The sequence below is a fragment of the Mustela lutreola genome, chromosome 4 (genome assembly GCF_030435805.1).
Source record: "Mustela lutreola isolate mMusLut2 chromosome 4, mMusLut2.pri, whole genome shotgun sequence".
Classification (NCBI taxonomy): Eukaryota; Metazoa; Chordata; class Mammalia; order Carnivora; family Mustelidae; genus Mustela; species Mustela lutreola.
In genome coordinates this window covers 41,150,582-41,169,529 of record NC_081293.1, presented here as the reverse complement: position 1 = coordinate 41,169,529, position 18,948 = coordinate 41,150,582, and the positions used below count along the sequence as shown (strand labels likewise).

The following is an 18,948-nucleotide window of genomic DNA, read 5'->3' as shown; positions in this document are numbered from 1 at the left end:
AATTTTCTTTAGATGTGGATATAGAAACATACAAGTAGGTTTACTTTTGATACAGACTCCTTGGCACTCAAGGAAGTTCCCAAACTCACACACTGAATGAACTGTAATTTAATGAGTTAGACTGGAAGTTATTCAAACCCAGAGGTATTCAGGAAGGAATGGTGAAGCGACTGTTCTGTAATGCCTTATTCCTCACAATCTCATTCACAGATTCTACTCTCATTGTCCTTCTGGCCATGTTGGAAGCATCTGTTCATTTTCTTCCACACCCTCCATGAGCGATAAGGATGGAACTTATTACTGAATTAAAAAGTCAACCTGTACAACATGAGCCTTCCTCATGGAAATACAAGCCAGGAGACCTTCTGTGGGGAATGAAAACTCAGTCTGTTCTAGAGAGTGATGGCTTCCCATGATGGGAATGTTATCTGTTTTGTCCCTGACCTCAAGTCTAGAGCACCTGCCCCAACAGCAAGCTAATGAGATAGAAATTCACAGCAGTCAAGCCCCTACAGCTGTGTAAAGATTCCCAAGTCTGGTAGGCAGAACTGCCAACAGGGGACTGGGGCCCTAGGATGGAAAGACATGTCATCACAGGCATTATGGGAAGCCCATTGTCCATAATTCTATCATGAAACTGGTTTGAACCTCACAGACCTGGGGTGCCCAGTTTTGACATCTTGCATTGCCACAACCAGCCTTGAATGACACTGAATCATTCCCAGCTCAGCTACATTGTTTCCTGACAAAAAAGGATAGTTTGATTCCTTTCTTTTCTCCTAGTCCTGTGCAAAATATGGAGGGAAATGGAAGGAAAGCTAAAATATTATGGGAAGAACAGTGACAATATTGGGATCCAAAAGAGACTGTGAACTGGGGCTGGTGTTTCTCAGGAATTGGGGCAAAGCCTCTGGGTCAGCTCCAGCCACAGTGCTGAGGCTCTGGCTTTGCCACCTCTCATCCCCTGTGGCTTCTGTCCAGGGACAGCTTCAGACACCTAGGAAAACCCTCTGGCCATCCTGTAAACCTGTGCAAGTGTGAGAGAATGCACGTGGTTTACAGAGGGCAAGGCAAATGGAGTACCTACATTTAAGACCTAGAAAATGCTGGCTGGTGTGACGTGAAGCATTTCTGTACATAAGGGGCAACTGTCCACACACCCCAGAGTGTGAGAAAGAAATCCAGGAGCCTGGATTCATAGGCAGTCTCTGGTTAAATTACTGGCTCATTCAACCGAAACTCAGTGGTGATTCCAGGTCACCAGGAGGGAAGGGAATATTAACATCCCCCATTACTTCTTTTTTTTAATATATGTTTAAGATTTATTTATTTGAGAAAAAGAGTGGGGAGGGGGGGTATGGGGGAGTGCAGAGGGAGATGGAGAGAGAGAATCCCAAGCAGACTCAATCCTGAGCACAGAACCCCACGGGGCTCAATCTCATGACCCTGAGATCACAACCTAAGCAGAAACAAAGAGTCAGACACTCAACTGACTGCGTCATCCAGGTGCCCCGCATCCCTCATTACTTTCACCCTCCTCCCCCTACCCACTCCAAGTAAACATATTAATATTATTCCTTGATATGGGCAATTGTTGCTCTCTCATACTTAAGGATAAATAGAAGCATCTTTTAAAAGAACCTTGCTCTTTTGGATGATCTCCAACAGGCCAAGTCTTAACCAGGTAACACAAGCATGCCCACTCTGTGAGATCACTTTCCAGTACAGCTCTCCAGTCTCCTCCCCAGATGATTGCCACATCCAAGCCCCAACTGTGGAAACTCTGGAGCAGCCACTTTCCATAAGGACTTGGCTGACAAAGCGACTATCCTCCATGTCATGCAAGAAAAGTGGGCAAAAAACCACGCAATGGCTGGATGGGCCACATCTGATAAAGAATAGGAGTAGGCCACATCCCTCGGGCAGAACAGACAACAGCAGAGCCCAGTCTGCCCATAGGCCTGCCAAGCTTATGGATTATGTCACAACAGTGGTCCTTTGCAAGACACCACTCTGAGAAAAGCAACGTCAATCTTACATAAACTTAAGGACCTAGTACCTCATGGTAATCTTCAACAGATAGAGGAGATTCGCCAACTTCTGAACACAAGTGAAGACGTACCTTTTGACTGAGAAATGATTAATTCTATGCTGTCAGGAGAATTCTGAATCATTCTAACAGCCATATCGAATGTGAAGCCCTCCAGACTGATGTGATTCAAGGCCAGTATCCGCCCTCCTGGAAAAATAAAACATCTTAATCATACCATCAAGGAAAGAAAGAGAAGTTCCAAAAGGCACCATCATTGGCAATTTAAAAAGACGTACCTGGCTTGATCTTTTTAGCTTTGTCAGCAGGTCCCCCAGGTATAATAGAAGATATAAAGATGCCAGGGTCAGCTTTGCCAACACCGTCTCCCTCATTAATGACAAAGCCTGTAATCCAATAATATTTAATAAGATGATACTTAATGATTTGGCAGCCCAGAGAGGTTAGGTTATTTACTTGAGACCGCCCAGCTGCCAAGTGGAGCTAATGATATTTCTAGCGAAGTCCTCGGATTCTCAATTAGCTCTTTCCACTTTGTGAGACACATGGAAAAAACTGATTGCCCCCTATTAGTAAGCACAGCAAAAGCTAGGAATACAACCCATCCATGTGCACTGGATTTTGCCCCAGTAGATAATCAGAAATAAGGAGGAGACTTTTTTTTCCTTGCATATAGCTGACACACGATTTTACATTATTTTCACGTGGACAACAGTGATTCAGCAAGTTCATACATTATACTGTGCTCACCACAAGAGTAGCTCCCATCTGTCCTCATACATCTCTGTTACAATATCGTTAACTGTATTCCTTATGCTGTGCTTCTCATTCCCATGACTTATTCATGCTATAACTAGAAGCCTGTATCTCCCACTCCTCTTCACCCATTTTGCCCAACCCCTCACCTCCCACCGCTCTGGAACCATCCGTTTGTTCTCCGTCTTTATGGGTCTGATTCTGCTTTCTTTAATTCGTTGTTTTTTGTTTTTTGTTTTTTTTTTTTTAGAGTCCACATATTAGTGAGATCATATGGTATTTGTTTCTCTGTCTGACTTATTTCACTTAACATAATACCCTCTAGGTCTATCCACATTGTCTCAAATGGCATGATCTTATCCAGCGAGAGGTGATTTTTAATTGAGTAACTTGTCTCAGTGTTTTGTTTCTTGTGTGGTTTTTCAGGGCCTTTAAAAATAATAAACAATAAAGATGTGAAAAAGATTGACTATTCCTTCCCATCGTTAAGAATCTAAGTATACTGGAGAAGGGTTGCTACATGGTATTAAGATTAAAAAATCACTTTCTTTTTTTGGTAGAGAGTGGGGGGGAGGGACAAAGGGAGTGAGAAAGAAAAAATCCTAAGCAGGCTTTAGGCCCAGCACAAAGCCCAATGTAGGGCTTGATCTCATGATCCCCGAAGTCATCAACTCAACTGAAATCAAGAGTTAGATGCTTAAATGACTGAGCCACCCAGGCACCCCTAAAAAGTCTCTTTTCATCTTGTACTTAGATTCTGAGGATATGAACCCCGAAATCTTATAGCCTTAAAAGACTTTGTTCCAAGAGTCTGTTAGGGACAGACTCTTGTTAGGGACACTTAAAGGGAATAAAAAGAAGTGATCATTATAAAAGGCAAGCTGGGAGAGAGGCAGGAGAGGGGAATAGAAAAGTCAAAAGGGAAAAAATGGCACATGCCTCCCTTCTGCCCCAAGGGAGAGACTGGGTCTCACCTGCCAGGAGCTCTCTTACCAAAGCCACGATGCGGATCCCGGGTCAGTGTCACGTGCGTGATTTCTCCTTCTGGTTCAGCTATAAAGCCCTTTCTCCTGTCATTTTGTGGCCCTAGTGGTAGAAACAAAGCCCCACATTGTGCTTTTCCCCCAAATTATCTGAGCCTTGATACAAAAGTGGTAAACAGTGTTCTAACACACGTGCATGCTCACACACACACACAATACTGGGAATGGATCACAGAACACGAACTTCCGATACCCCTCACTGGGTCAGTATGCATCTTCGGAAGCATATATACCCTCATGGGTCAGCGATGGCTCATTAGGAGCAGAGGCGAGAGTGGGGGAACATGGGGCTTATCTTCTACACAACTTACTATAGCTACTTTTTCCTGCATTGGTCTTGGGACAAGACAGAATTGAGACAGAGATGTACTTGTGGGCAGTGAAAAGTAAAACTAAGGTTAGAGCACAGAGATGGGATAGCAAAGCCTTCCCCTCCTGGGTCTCTAATAATCAGAGACAACATGACCCCACAGATCAGCGAGGGCACCCTGCAGCATTTCCCCCAGAGCTTGGGTCTTGGAGGAGACCCAAAGCTGGCCCCAACGTTGTTCTCAGCAAGCTGGAATCCTGGGGTGGAGAGCTCTGATGCTGACCAAAGAGCATGTAGGCACATTCCCCATTGTGACCCACCACTCTATGCTCTCCACATCCCTCTTCCCACCTTCCATCCTGGGGACCACAGTAGAGCCTGGCAACAGTTCATGGTAAAGAGTGGCCCAGTGGAGTTCCAGGGTCCATCCCCAGGCTTAAGGCCAGTCAAGTCTAAATATTTTCTCCAGGTCTGGAATCTTTCTGTTTTTCCTTTCCCTAGGGTCTTCCCCAGAGGGTATATGACAGAGGAGAACGCTGCCTCCCCTGTTTACATTTTCACGTGAAGGGGCAGAAGTAATATTCCGGGTCCGTGAAAAGTGGAACGGAAGTGGCTGGTGAGTTTGTGACCACACCATTCCACAGCAAATACTCCTCATGCTGGACCAGAGCACCGAGGACCTTCACCAGTGCTAACACATTCCAGATCCACCTGCCCAGCCCAAGCCACAGGTGGACTGCAAGGGCTCTTCCTGACCATAATTAGTTGTAAAATTAATTTTAAAAACATAAAGATTGTGACTATTACTGGGAAGGCAACATGAAGTAGCCACAAAAGTTTTCAAGCAAACGTCGCATGGATGGTTTCCTTTCTCTCAAACCTGGCCCAAACCTGGTCCATACCCATGTACATGCTCTCCACAGGCAGCCCAGAGACAGGGTCACGAGTCGTTGACTTCTGGATCAAAGAGATGGTTTCCAGCTGTTCCCGACGCATGCAAGGGCTGCAGGGAAAGGGCACAAGATGAAAAAAGGTGACTCTAAGAGGCACCTTCCTGCCACATCTAAGTCTGGATGGTGGCCTGGGAAAGGCAGCCACATGCCCCATCAGGCAGGAGACCCACCAAAAGACCCCATCACGGGCTGACCTCATTGTCAGGAGTGCACTGGGAAGAATAGATTTGGAGTCTTTCTGTCTCAGAGGAGACCCTAGAGTCCCCAGGGCCTCCCATGAGCCTCCTTCTGTCTCTCCTTTGAGTTGGATATGTGCTCCTCAAAACCTCCTTTTCCTTAACCAGAAAATTAGGAATATTACTTCCCATGCTTGTGAAATGATAATACACATTTGGCTCCAAAACAAGGTAGTAAGTATGGAGCTTAATGGGTTCCAAGCTGTTGTTGTTTGCTTCTGTTTTGAGTCGGGCAGGGCACGTCCTGCACCGCCATAATGATGGGCCCTGCGGTCTCCCCCCTCATCATACCAAGCTTGGAATAAGACCCTTTCATGCAGGCATGCGGCTGGCCTTGGCTTAGCCAGTATTCTAGTAAACAAAGAGTATTCTATGCCCAAGGAGAATAATGAATTCAGGGGTGACACTGCCCCACCCCCAGGTCACAAGATAAGCTACACAGAAGGATGAGCAAAGTAGAGCAGGAGAAAGAGGAGAAGAGGCACAGCCACCGGGGCTCAGAGCCCTAGAAAAAGCCAGAAGGGGGCCTCCTCTAAAGAGAGAAGGGCAGGAAAGCCACCATCTGACAGATTTGGCCTTTCATCACCCAGGCTCAGTGAGCCCATGCCCGCCCTCCTGCTTCAGGCAGCCAGACCAAGATGGGGATGCAGGGTTTGGCAGCTTCCCACTGAGCCTCTTCCTGTCCCCTTGGATCCATGTTGCCCCGTGATCTTCGCATATAGCCTGGCACGGTTCAGAGGGGACAGAGCTCGAAAGGGAAGAATAGTGGCAAAGGGGGAGAGAAGGCAGGTGCAGGGGCGAGGGGCAAGCACAGAGCCATTTTTCAGAGATTCAAAATGAGGCCGCAGTTTGCCTCGGCTCCTGTCCATACTGTGCATTTCATCAAGTTCAACCCTAGCTCACGGAGCACCTACCAGGTGTCAGACCCTGGGGTGACAAGGCACTGAGGCTAAAGGTGGATCAGATGTAGGCTCTGCCTTCTGGGAGTCCCCAGCCCACCACAGGATGTGGGGCGGAGCCTTTCCGGCCAGATGGAGCCTGCCAGCATGCCCAGGGAGAGGCACGGGCTTCAGAGAAAGTCCTGAAGGGGCCGAGAGAGGCTATGAGGACAAGGTGGCATTTGGGAGGGCCTTTGGAGAAAGGGAAGGACAGCTATGCCCTAGGTTTCCATGGCCTCCCTGATCTGGCCACAGGTACCCCCTCTGCTTAAAAAGGCCCGAGACTGGCACTTACTGCCAGCCACAGAAGGGCTAGCTGTGTCATTCCACTCACATGTGGCAGCGGGAGGAGTCAGTGTCATGGGGGCAGCAAGTAGAATGGTGGTCCCAAGGACTCAGGGGGGAGGATGGAGATTGATGTTTAGCACATATAGTTTCGGTTTTGCAAGATGAAAAGCGTTCTGGTGGCCTCCTCCCCCACTGTCCTCACTTTGCTTTAAAGTGTGAGAGAGTGAATGCCTCCCCCCAGATAACATGCCAGCAGAGGTGGAAGGAGTGAGCACCGACATGTCCATGTGCCTGACCCTCAGACAGACAGTTCTGCGAGGACTTCTGTACCCTTGTCATCAGAACGAGGCCTGGTTGCCCACACCAGCTACTTTGATGACACCACTCTCAGCGTCAGAGCGGGAAGGAGAGGGACAAGCAGACTCCAGGCTGAGCACAGAGCCCCGTGCAGGGATGGATCCCACGACCCTGAGACCACAACCTGAGCCGAAACGAAGTCAGAGGCCTACTAACTGAGGCGCCCCTACCCTCCTTTTTGGGATTTTTCCCTCCCTGTCCCTTTCTCCCCACTCACTCCTGCTTCCTATCACTACCTCCATGAAACCAGCTGCACCCAGTCATCATCTCACGGGGGCGCTTCTAGGGACCTGCCACCTGGCCGAGGACCCAATTTCCTTTTTCACAGAAAACGCAATTTCCCTTTTCACAGAAAATCCTTCCTTTTCCCAGAAGAGCTACCGGTCACCTCTGAGGTGAGTCACTAAGGGTCCTGAAAACGTGGCTTTTGTGAACTAAACAGAGCAGTGGCAGGGCTTACTGCAGCCTCAGATTCAGCTTTCTCTTGAGAAGGCTGACAGCCACGCAGTGCTATGAAGGCCCTCCTGGGCGAGCCCGCCGGCAGACCCTCAGGAGCCCACCAGCCTGGGGAGGTTCCTTTGCAGTAAGCACAATCTCAAGGTGACCGTGAGTCAGTCACAGCCTCTTCAGGCTTCTCGTCTAGAATGTGTGGTCAAGTACAATCAGCCCGAGGGACAGATTAAAAGTGGTCACGCACTCTTTGCCACTCACACATCAAGAGGTGTGTCTCTCTCTGCTACTCGCGAATTTGGCCTGACCTGGCAGTCCTTTGACAGAAGGAGATGGGCGGAAGTGACACTGTGTCAGCTCCAGGCCCACCCAGCCTTTAAGAAGATAGGCAGCTTGGGCCCGTGGAGCCCTGAGCTGCCCAGTGGGAGCCTGGTTACCTGGCTGGAGGCACCACGTGGGGAGGGCCCGAGGCCACTCAGGGAGTGACAGGTGTGCAACGGAACCCACTCTCGCTGCCATCCCTACCAAGGGCCCACACGTGTAAGGAAAGCCATCTCGAAGCCTCCAGACCAGTCCTGCTGAGCACGGTCAGTGACCCCAGGCCATGCCACCTGAAGAGGAAGAGTCACCCAGCTAAGGCCTGCCAGAACTTCTATCCCACAAAACTATGAAACAGAATAACAGAATGGTTGGTGTTCTAATTAGGCCCCTGTGCTTTTCAGTCCTTTGTGACACTACAGTTGGTACACCAACAGTCTGACTCCATCATTACTGATTTCGTTTGCCCTACACGGTGACACATATTTGCACCAATAGGATCTGAAGCAATGCTCTTCTAAGAATTACTTTGGAGTACATAATATTTATACATAGAAAAGCATTCTAGATAGGCGGCTACAGACAGACATCACAGTTCAGACCAATCACCCATACCCTCTTGCTGAAGCTAATGTATAACTCATTCCAAAAAGCAGCTCCTCCAGCAACTTTCACGGGTCACGTGCTGCCTGTGAGTCTCTGCTATTTCTAGAACTTGCCATGTAAGTGTAATCCAACTTCTAGGCTATTTTTAAGTTTACAGATCCATGTGTTATATTGTGAATTTATGTTTCAAAGCTCATTATTTTCACTTACAAATTAAATGACAAACCGTCCATCTGCAGAGCGAGCAGCAGAGCACAGAGGTTAGGAGTCTGCCCTCCAGAGCCAGCCACATGCGCTCAAATCCCAGACTCTCCATTTCTTCCCTGGCACAACTGGGAGAATGATAGAAACTACTTCCCAGGGAGGTGAGGGCAAAATCAGTTGATGTGTTTGTGAGTGAGTGCTTGGAACAGTCCCTGGTTCATGATAAGACCAAAGGGGTTTATTTATTTTGTGCTCTTTGGTTTTGTCTCATTACCTAGTTTTTTCTCCACCAAAATATAATGCAACCCCATGGAGAATGGGATCTCTCCCCTGCAGACATCAGTAGAGACTTTGCCCATAGCCTGCCTTCAGGAAATTTCTATGGAATCAGTTGGCAGTTGAATGAATGGATACTTCCCTTAGACATCTAACATCCTTTAAACAATTTCCTCAGGGACGGAATGCTCCAGAGTGCCAAGCAGAAGATGGTCTGGGCTCAGAGAACAAGAGTGTCAAACCCACCTGCCTCGGTTTCCCCGTGCTGCAGTCTCCTTGCTGGTTTTCACAGTGAAGTTATCCATCGACGCGGCCAGCAGGCCCCCTGCGGCAGCCTCCAGTCTGGGCGCGGGTGCAAACAGTGCATTTTCTGAGCTTGATAATCTCTGAATCCAAGTGAGAGACTTGGACTGGGCCAGGTGTGCAAGACTCATACTGGGCATTTGCACACATTTATCATGGTCTGAAATTTGGGAGAAAGACATGAGCAGCATAAACCCACAGAAGCATGGTTCTGGATCTATCACCCTTGGGGCAACACCACATCACAGACCCCAGGCTCCACTACCGCTTTTCTTTCTGCTCAGTCTGTCCACAGGCTGACTCAGGAGGTTCTTGTGGTTAGTCCCGAGGATGCCAAGCCTTCCTAAGTAGCCCTCGCTGATGAAAGCAACCTCAGAAAACACAGGGAGGGAAAGGAGAGGCTCTCCCTCCCCCTGTAGCTGACAGGCTGCCAGCCAAGGTTCTGATGGGTGTTAACATTCACGACAATGTCACAACAAAACTTGTAGAAAGAGCCTGGTATAAAATTTACTGCCACCATCCATTCTGCATGCTGCCTTTACAAAACTGTCCTCACAAACATTGTGACAACTGGGTCTTCAAATCACCTGGCCTCCAAGATCAGGCTCTGGCCTGTGGAATATAATCTTTAACCTCTAATACAGTAGAGTTTCCCTGGTATTTAAATTTAAGATCCAACATTCTGAAATAGGAATGCGTATCAGATGTAGCACATCTCCCAGCCTTGAACTTCCCTTTCTCCTTCACGCAGAAGGATATAATAAATGACTGTAAAGAAGCCTCTAACTCAAGACCACGCATGTAAGTGACTCTCACCGCTATTCATGTCATTTAGGAGAAACCGAGATTTGATTGATAGAGTCCTTAAATTAACTAGGCTTTAGAAAGCCCAGTTTGTATTGTGAAAAAGGAAAATGATGACTAAATTCTGGCCATCTGCTCCCTGCTAAAACAGAAGGAAAAAATGCTCAGGCACATGGCACCTCTGAGGCTCTGGTTTTGTGTGTTATGTATGTGTGTGTAAGTGCGCGTGCACACGCACGCGTGCTTGTGCAAAGCATGGTGAAGTGCTTCCATAACCAGGGAGTCCGTGAGCATGTATTTCCTCAAGCAGAACTGCCCCCTTGCTCTTTAATGGTATCTGGTCCATGGCCAGGGGTGTGCCCCCATAAAAAGGTTGCCTTTCCGAAATGCTTTTCGAGAACTTTCTGTGTCTCTGAGACATTTGATACTATCACTCACACACAGCGGGGAAGAGAGAACAAAGACTACAAGTGATTTGGATATGACCTGCAGCTTTTGCCCGAGTTGTATAGTATCTTACACCAGAGCCTGGGCCCATTCAGACACAAAGCAACAACAGTAACGTCAACACCTACGACACCTATCTGCTGCATGCTTAGTACATGCTCAGCACAGTGGTAAGCACACCGTCTATAAGCCTCACAATAACCCTATAGGGGTAGATATTGTTATACCCATTTTATAGAGGAGGAACTGGAGGCTAAGAGAACTAACAATTTGCTTAAGGTCCCAGGCTTGTAAGAGGTAGAGTAGGACCTACACTCAAGTCAACAGTCCACAGTCCACACTAGAAATAGAAGAGCCCAGAACACAGAGACAAAAACAGCAGCACCGGAGATTTATCCGAGACGCAGTGTAGCTGGAGCTCAAAATGGAGGACTCAGGGCAAGACGTAAGTTAAGGTTCAGGCCGGATTGGGGAGAGTCTGACATGCCTCTCACAAGGGCAAATGGGATTGTCCCTACAGACAGCAGAAATCCCCTGCAAATTTTCAGTGTGGAAGAGCATGATCATATCAGTGTTTTTAAAAGGTTGCTTTGAAGCCTGTGAGCAAGACAATTCGAGGGACATGACTGAGTGGCAGGTCAGTCGGAGGGCACTCAGTGAGAAAGGCGCCAGATGAAAAATGGATGCAGGTTGGGAACCGCCCCCACCCCCGCCCCCGCTCCCAGCCCAGTTTCTTACAGAGTGGGTGGGTGGGTAGTCTCACTTGAACAAGACAAAAATCATAGTGGAGAGAGTTGTATGGAAGGATGAGATCACTTGTACCCTTACTGAGTTTGAGGACCACACGGGGCCATCTGATGGACTCAGCCAGTTCTTAGCTGGATGCAATCACTGAAAATGGGGTCTGCAGAAAGAGTTTCTAATACAAAGACATGTTTTTAAAGGCAAATAAAAATTATCTAATTTTTCTGAAGAAGACATACAAACGGCCAACAGACCAATGAAAAGCTGCTCAATATCACTAATCATCAGAGAAATGCAAATCAAAACCACAATAAGATGCCACACCTGTCTGAAAGTTTACTTGTCAAGAAGACAAGAGACAACGACTGTTGGTGAGGATGTGGAGAAAAGGCACCCCTTGTGCACTGTTGGCAAGAATGGAAACTGTGCAAGCACTATGGAAAACAGTAGAGAGGTTTCTCAAAAAATTAAAAATAGAACTACCGTATGATCAGGAATCCTACTTCTGAGTATAGATCTGAAGGAAAGCAAAACACTACATTGAAGAGATCTCTGCACCCCCATATTCCACTGAAGCACTATTTATAATAGCCACGACACGGAAACAACCGAAGTGTCCATCACAGCACAGGAGCGGAAGAAAAAGTGCGTGGATGTATATAACATACCCATGGTATTTTTTGGCCATAAAAAAGAAGGAAATCCTGCCATTTGAGACAACATGGATGGACTCTGAGGGGATTCTTCTAAGTGAAATATGTCAGGCAAACAAATATTGCATATTCTCTCTATAGGCAGAATCTAAAAAGCTGAACTCATAAAAGCAGGGGGGAGAATGGTTGTCACAAGCTGAGGGTGAGGAAATGGGGTCAGAGTGCAAACTCCAAGCTGTAGGATGAGTAAGTTCTGGAGAGCTGATAGGCAGCATGGTGAGTACCGTTAACAATATTGTGCTACATCCTTGCAAGTTTTTTTTTTTAAAGATTTTACTTATTTACTTGACAGAGATCACAAGTAGATGGGGTCGCTCCCTGCTGAGAAGAGAGCCCAATTCAGGGCTCGATCCCAGGACCCTGAGATCATGACCTGAGCTGAAGGCAGAGGCTTTAAACCACTGAGCCACCCTGGCGCCCCTCCTTACAAGTTGTTAAGGGAGTAGTTCTTGAATGGTATCACCACAAAAAAAAAAAAAAATTGTAATTTTGGAAAGGAATGGAGGGTATAACTGTCTTATTGTGGGAATCATCTTGCAATAGATAGGCATATCAAACCATCACTTTGAACACCTTAAGTTTATGTATTTATGTCACTAATAATTCAATAAATCTAGAAAAAAAAATAGAAGAAAGTAGCATCACATTGACCCAGCCCAAAAAAAGAAAAATTGTCTGAAATAATCCTTTTAATAATCCTTTTAATGCAAAGGTTAGATTCCAGAAAACTCTTATATGATGGTAGAATTTGGAGTTAAGAGAACTGTATATTCTGAGCAAAGCAGGCTTATTAGGACTAGGGTCACAAGTGAGCCTTTATAAATATTTCACATTCACTGGTATCAGGCAATAAAAGTAATATTGATGATATTTCACTTTGTATCTCAGCAAAAGCAGGTAATATACAATTAATTTACATTCATTATCTCCCCTTCCCTGCAAACACCCTAAATCTGCCACTCTGCAATTTCAATGAAATATTTATAATTTATTTGGGTTTGCTGCAAATCATATGTCCCCTTTATTTTCTGTGTTTGGTTCTGCATCTAAATGCTCAGGAATTTTGCTTCCTGATTGATCCCGTGTCCCAGGCCCCCAGATTCCAGTGTTCTCCGTCCCCCTATGCACTAGCTATTATGAAACCAAACCCCGGCAAGCAGAAGCTGCTGTAACTACTCATATGGAGAAATGAACGCAGGACACGGAGCTAGAAACATCACACATACTGTCCCTCTAAAGCCTACCAGACACCAGTGTGCTTCTGTGAGGACACTGAGGCTCAGAGAAGGGAAGTGAATCGCCCCAAGTCACACAGCTAGTAAGTGCCACTACCCTGAGTCCAGTGGGCTCCAGGGGCCACATTCCAAGCTGGGGGTTCTCAAACTTTTATGTGCATCCAAGTCCCCTGGGCTTCTTTTCAAATGCAGACATGTTCAGTGGGTCTGCATGGAGTCTGAGATTTTCCCATCCCTAGAAAGCTCTAGGATGACTGGCTCAAAGAGACCACTGTATGAAGATGAAGGCTGAAACCACTCTACCAGATGGTCCTCTTTTCTAACTAAAGAAGAAATCATGTTTAGAGATCAACAGCAAATGAGATCCATCCAATGCTCCACTCAAACCTCTCTAGTCCTAAAGTCCCTATTCTGGGAGGCTATGGAAGGCTGTACTGGCCAAGTGAGGTGCCTAGGCACCAAGCCTCAAGGAGCCACAGATTCAAACCTCAGCCCCAGCACCACCCAGCTGGGCCATTACTTCCCTTCTCTGAGCTTTGGTCTGCTTCTGTCAGTAACGCTAGTGCCAGCCTCCTTAGGCTGTCTGACAATTGCGATTTAAGGAGGCAGTGTATTATGAGCATTAATGAGATAATTCATGGAAGGGCTTAGCATACTTCCTGGGAAAGTACTCATAACAATAATAAATAGTTCTTCAGCACTTCTTAAATATTCAATAAGAATTAACTAGCCTTCTGTGATGTGTGGCCTCATTTCACCTAATAGTCTCTTCCCTAATTAAAACCATTCTACATGCACATTGTTGAAAGCTTGGAAACAATCATGCCTGTGTGCTGTGTGCCTGGGCCACAAAGGCAATAATATAACCCAAGAAGGTACTCTGGTGCAGTTCATTTCCATATTCTTCCTTCCTTGTGTCAGAACATTTTAAAACCAACTGAGATATGATCCTGGTGTTGAGGCCGGTGCTTTCCAGGGCAGGAGGCTCAGGCAGCCATTTACATTTAAGTATGTCAGTTAAAATTAAGGTGGCTCAGTGGGTTAAGCCGCTGCCTTCGGCTCAGGTCATGATCTCAGGGTCCTGGGATCGAGTCCCGCATCGGGCTCTCTGCTTAGCAGGGAGCCTGCTTCCTCCTCTCTCTCTCTCTGCCTGCCTTTCTGCCTACTTGTGATCTCTCTCTGTCAAATAAATAAAAAAATAAAAAATCTTTAAAAATAAAATTAAATAAAGTAAAAAATGTAGTTCCTCAGTTCTATCCACCTTTTGAGTGCTCAATAGGTATACACGCTGGTAGTGACCTCGCACCCACTGGTAGTGACCCCAGAACGAACAGTGTGCATATTTCTATCATGGCAGAAAGTTCTATCAGCGGGATATATGACTTCATATTTCATGTTTCCTCACTTAGCACCATATCATGTGTATTTTCACATGTCATCATCCTCCAAAAACTGACTTTAATGTCTAAATTATAGAGCTGCATGGGATTTATTTCACTAGTCTTCTGTCTTTGGAGACTTAGGTTGCTTCCAAATGGTCACTGTTACAGATAACGTTCTAGTGAACACACATGAGCATAAACTTCTGTGTACTTCTCAATGCCTCACCTTTGGATAAGTTTCCATCTACAAATGAAATTTCAGGGCTAAGGGACATGGGCTCTTTAAAGGCTTTTGATAGATACTCCCCATTCCCCATTGCCCTTCAGAACTATGGCATCCATTTACCTCCTCCCCCCATTGTCATTTATTTTAGCATTTACCAGTCAAAGAAAAAAAAATGTATTTCTCCTTACTGGTACTTCTTGAGTCATTAGAGAGATCTAAAACTTTTTAGGTTTCTGGGTCAACTGTTTATATTGATACAAATTGTTCAATGAAATAACAATCTTTCCAAACTGGAGGTTGATAGGTATAATATAATGTCTACTCACCAGCTGCAACAGGCAGGGAGCTCATCTGAGCATTAAACCCATGCTGGGCAGAGCAGAGTCTTAGTAAATATTTACAGGTCTTGGCTGAATCAGTGACAAACGTGTGCTTTTTCCCAGTGATGCTGCTTGTGATGGTGAACTTCTTCCGCTGGAGGAAGCAAACACAGGTTTTCATATGTTGATTGTGTTTACTGTCCATTAAAGCATGACGGTCCAGAGTTATCAAATGCTGGAGCCCCCAGTTTGAAACCAGTATACTAGGCATCCAGAAGTGTATGACAGATGTATGACCATGGCCCAGTATTGTTTCTTAGATTTAAAAAAATTCTTCATTTTATTTTTTTCTTCATTTACAAAGTCAATGTTTATTAATTGGGCAATGGCTAACTGCTGAGAAATGTGCAAGGTGGAAAGCATTGGAAATGACCCAGGCACACACTTGACCCTCAGCAAGGAGTGAACATAATCTTCAGTGTGCATTTTGAAAGGCCACAAAATATACCTGTAGTTTTCATTGCACAAACTCCCAGAAGTTTCAGACAAAATTTCAGCTAGCAAGGTTATAGAAAAGATAAGATCACTGTATGCACTTTCATATTTCTTGCTGTTATGGGGCAAGGCGCTGTTCTAAGTGCTTTCTAGATATTAATTCATTTCACCCTCAAAGCTACAGAATGAGGGAGGTCATACAATTGTCTTTATCCTACAGAGATGGAAATATACCAAGAGTTCTCAGACTCCAGCCGAATTCAGGTCACATCAGCAAGAAATGCTTCCCCACATTTATACATAACTTCAGGGTCCACATACAGAATGATAATACTGTACAGCTCAGTGGGATAAACTGGAGAGGATTATCCATATGGAATTATCTATATGGAGCTTTGGAGGAAAAAAAATCTATGACATTTTCAATACACAGTGTTAATAAGAACAATAAAATGCAAACTTATAGAGATGATAGTAAATACAAATTTATATATAACTTCTAAATAAAATCTCTAGTTTAGATATTCTAGATATTTCAATAAGAACCTTGAGCTTACTCTTAGAAAGATAATTTTTATAAATACAGGGCTTATGCTTGAAAGGGTTCCTTTCTTGATCCTTGTTAATGTTAATCCCTTTTAATTCATAATAGTCACCATTTCTCAGAAGCTCCATCTACAGGGTCAAATATTAACAAAAGACAAATAATTATTCATTACTTTTCCTCTGAGAAATTTTTTTTACCCATAACCTAATTTTACTTTTTTTTAAAGATTTTATTTATTCATTTGAGACAGTGAGAGAGAGAACATGCAAACTGGGAGAGAGGCCTAGGGAGAAGGAGAAGCAGACTCCCCACTGAGCCAGGAGGCCAATCTGGGGCTCAATCCCGGACCCGGGGATCATGACCTGAGCCAAAGGCAGACACTTAACCATCTGAGCCACCCAGGTGCCCCTGTCTATAGCCCAATTTTAAATAACTTGAGCATTTTCTAAATATTCTTTCACTTTATTGACACATGTAACATTGAACCTCCTTCTACTAATGTGAGTAGATTTGGAGTCCAATTGAACTATACTGTATCTGGCATTTTTTTAAATAATGTATTTTCTCAAACACTCATAGATGTTGTCCTGCTAGCCTTAGTAATTTTTTCTTAATATTCAAATTATAATGATGTTTGAACTCCACCAACTGAGTATTTAATTTTCCAAACTTGAATATTTTCTTGGAACCCAACCCCTTTGTCAGTACACTTTGATATGCTCTCATATAGTCTTGACAATTTTATATTAAGTGCACCCAGGTACTAAAAAATTTTAGATGAGCATGTTATTTTTAAAAGATCTAATAACTATTCTTTAATAAGTCTGAGAAAAGAGAATCACACACACACACACCCCCCAATCTTTCTTTCAACTCATAAACCCTTAGCAAGACTCTCCTTTATAGACACTAATGCTTTATGGTACTAAGCACCACAATAAGTGGAATTTCCAGGCATAAAGCAGAAAACAGTCTCGATGGTGGTCGTGCGGATTTCTTCTCCATTTTGATAAGATCATTTAATGAGAAATGAATATCTGTCAGCAAACTTTCACAGAGGTGAGCTGCTCTGTGAACAAGATGATGTCAAACTTGAATCTCAGAGTTTTCAGTACACACACACAAATCTTATTTATGCCTCTGTTGCTGCAGTACAAATACATGTGGTGCTTCCATAACCTCACTTAGTTTCAAAGCATTGTTTTATCATTTTGAATATTTCATCCCCTTGAGTTATATTGTTATTGCTGTTTTTTCGCCTGCTAGTTGGTGTGTCTGGTCTGATATCTCTGCAGAACGATGATGCTCTTCCAGACGGAGGCAGATCTGCCGTGGAGCTAATGAAGTTGAGGCGGGCAGGAGGGGTTCTGGGCAAGTCTTCCCTTGTTCCTGCAATGTGTGCAAAGCGAGCTCAGAAATGTTCAGAGCTAGAGGCCAGTCTGGCAGAAATCTCTTTCAGTTGTCAGAAATGAAAAATCGACTTAATTCTCAAAAACACCCTGATCAAGTGGCACTTCTGTTCTATCGGGGATATACTTTAGAAACATAGATACCGCATTCTCAACACATCACACCATGTTTTTCCTTTCTTGATGGAGAATCACACGGAATAGAATATTTGATTCCCTGCACTCGTAGCCCAGAAACCTTTGGCGGCACTACAAACAGCAGGTGTGTCTCTGGACAAAACTGCAGGCTTTGTGCTTCTTCTCAATAAGAAAAATAACTTTCAGTCAGCCATGCTGGAAGAAAGTTTAAATTATACTTTATTGCCTCTGGAGAAAATATTACAAAAGTCCCATAATATGGAAACATCATCAGAACGTACGCCACCAATGTTTGAAAGAAAAAAGGAACTACAGTTTATCAGGGAGTGACTTAATGACAATAATCGTTTTGGCTTGATGGTTTTGCAGTAGTTGTTCCCATTTTTAAATTCACAAGTTGTTGCAATTTCTTTTTTCATTCTAAAGGAATATTCATTTTCATTTCATAGTTTGCATTCAGAACTTTATATTCTTTTTCTTAAAGGGAGCCCTACCAAGCCCATCTCCTCCCCTGCCCTCTGCATTCTTCTTCAGTCTTCCAAACGTCTGCAATTAACCCGGGATGACTACCAACACTAGTAGTTTCATCATTCCATAACGAACCCTTCCTCAATTGGATAATCTTCAGAATGAACCTTGTCTCTGCTACAGACAGGCTACTAACGCACAGACAAATCAGTCTTCCAAAATGGCATTTTTCTCAAACTCTATTGTTATTTCCCTGAAGGCTGGCAAGATGAATGGTCTCCAATTGTCTGAAACGTCTTGGCATCTGCTATTAATTAGGCAAGTTTGAAATCAACTTCCTAAGCTCATTCTTATATTGAGTTCTGCATTTTGTGCTTGCAGAAGCATGAAGAGTGACAGTCATTTTCAGTGCAAGATTTCTGATTTGTGGCAAGCAATTGGTGACATCATTTCATGAGATGACTTTACCATAAAAAAGATATTCATGCTGAGGAAATAGTCATCAATGCATAGAAATCCTTAATTAGTAGCAGGGTTGTTTTTGTTTTTGTTTTTAAGCTACTAAGTTTGTCTTGTGAACCTGGTGACTTCCAGTTTTAGTTAAAGAATTGTCCCTGGTCATGGGAAAATAAATATCTATAAACATTAAACCAACTTAAAAAATATAAAGGATTTACTTAAGGGGATTGTTAAATGTTGTATCTTCAAAAATTCTATTTTTCAAAATTACATTTTAGGTTATCTGCATTTTTACAAATGTCCTAAAACAAATTAGATTGAAAAATTTAAACAGTTAACCATGACATAAAGAAAATAGGAAGCAATGCAACAGTATTGAATTAATTCAGTAATTAAAATTCCTCAAATAATCTTTCAATTGAATTAAAGTTGAGTCATTAAAATTATAAAAATCTTATAAATATAAATATGGT

At 44.2% G+C, this 18,948-nt stretch overlaps 1 protein-coding gene across 3 annotated transcripts in view; it reads right to left on the bottom strand.

Annotated features, from left to right (window-relative positions):
* FRMPD2 (FERM and PDZ domain containing 2) overlaps positions 1–18,948 on the bottom strand; it is a 96,614-nt gene that overhangs the window by 31,193 nt on the left and 46,473 nt on the right. For all 3 annotated transcript variants that reach the window (XR_009352556.1, XM_059169669.1, XM_059169668.1), the window contains exons 15-20: positions 14,966–15,113; positions 9,032–9,248; positions 5,062–5,162; positions 3,800–3,892; positions 2,329–2,436; positions 2,123–2,239 (exon numbers count right to left, since the gene is read on the bottom strand). Coding sequence is in view for 2 of the 3 variants with exons in the window: in XM_059169669.1 (XP_059025652.1) it covers positions 2,123–2,239; positions 2,329–2,436; positions 3,800–3,892; positions 5,062–5,162; positions 9,032–9,248; positions 14,966–15,113 (784 nt within the window). In the remaining variant the exon portion in view is untranslated. The remainder of the gene's footprint in view (positions 1–2,122; positions 2,240–2,328; positions 2,437–3,799; positions 3,893–5,061; positions 5,163–9,031; positions 9,249–14,965; positions 15,114–18,948) is intronic.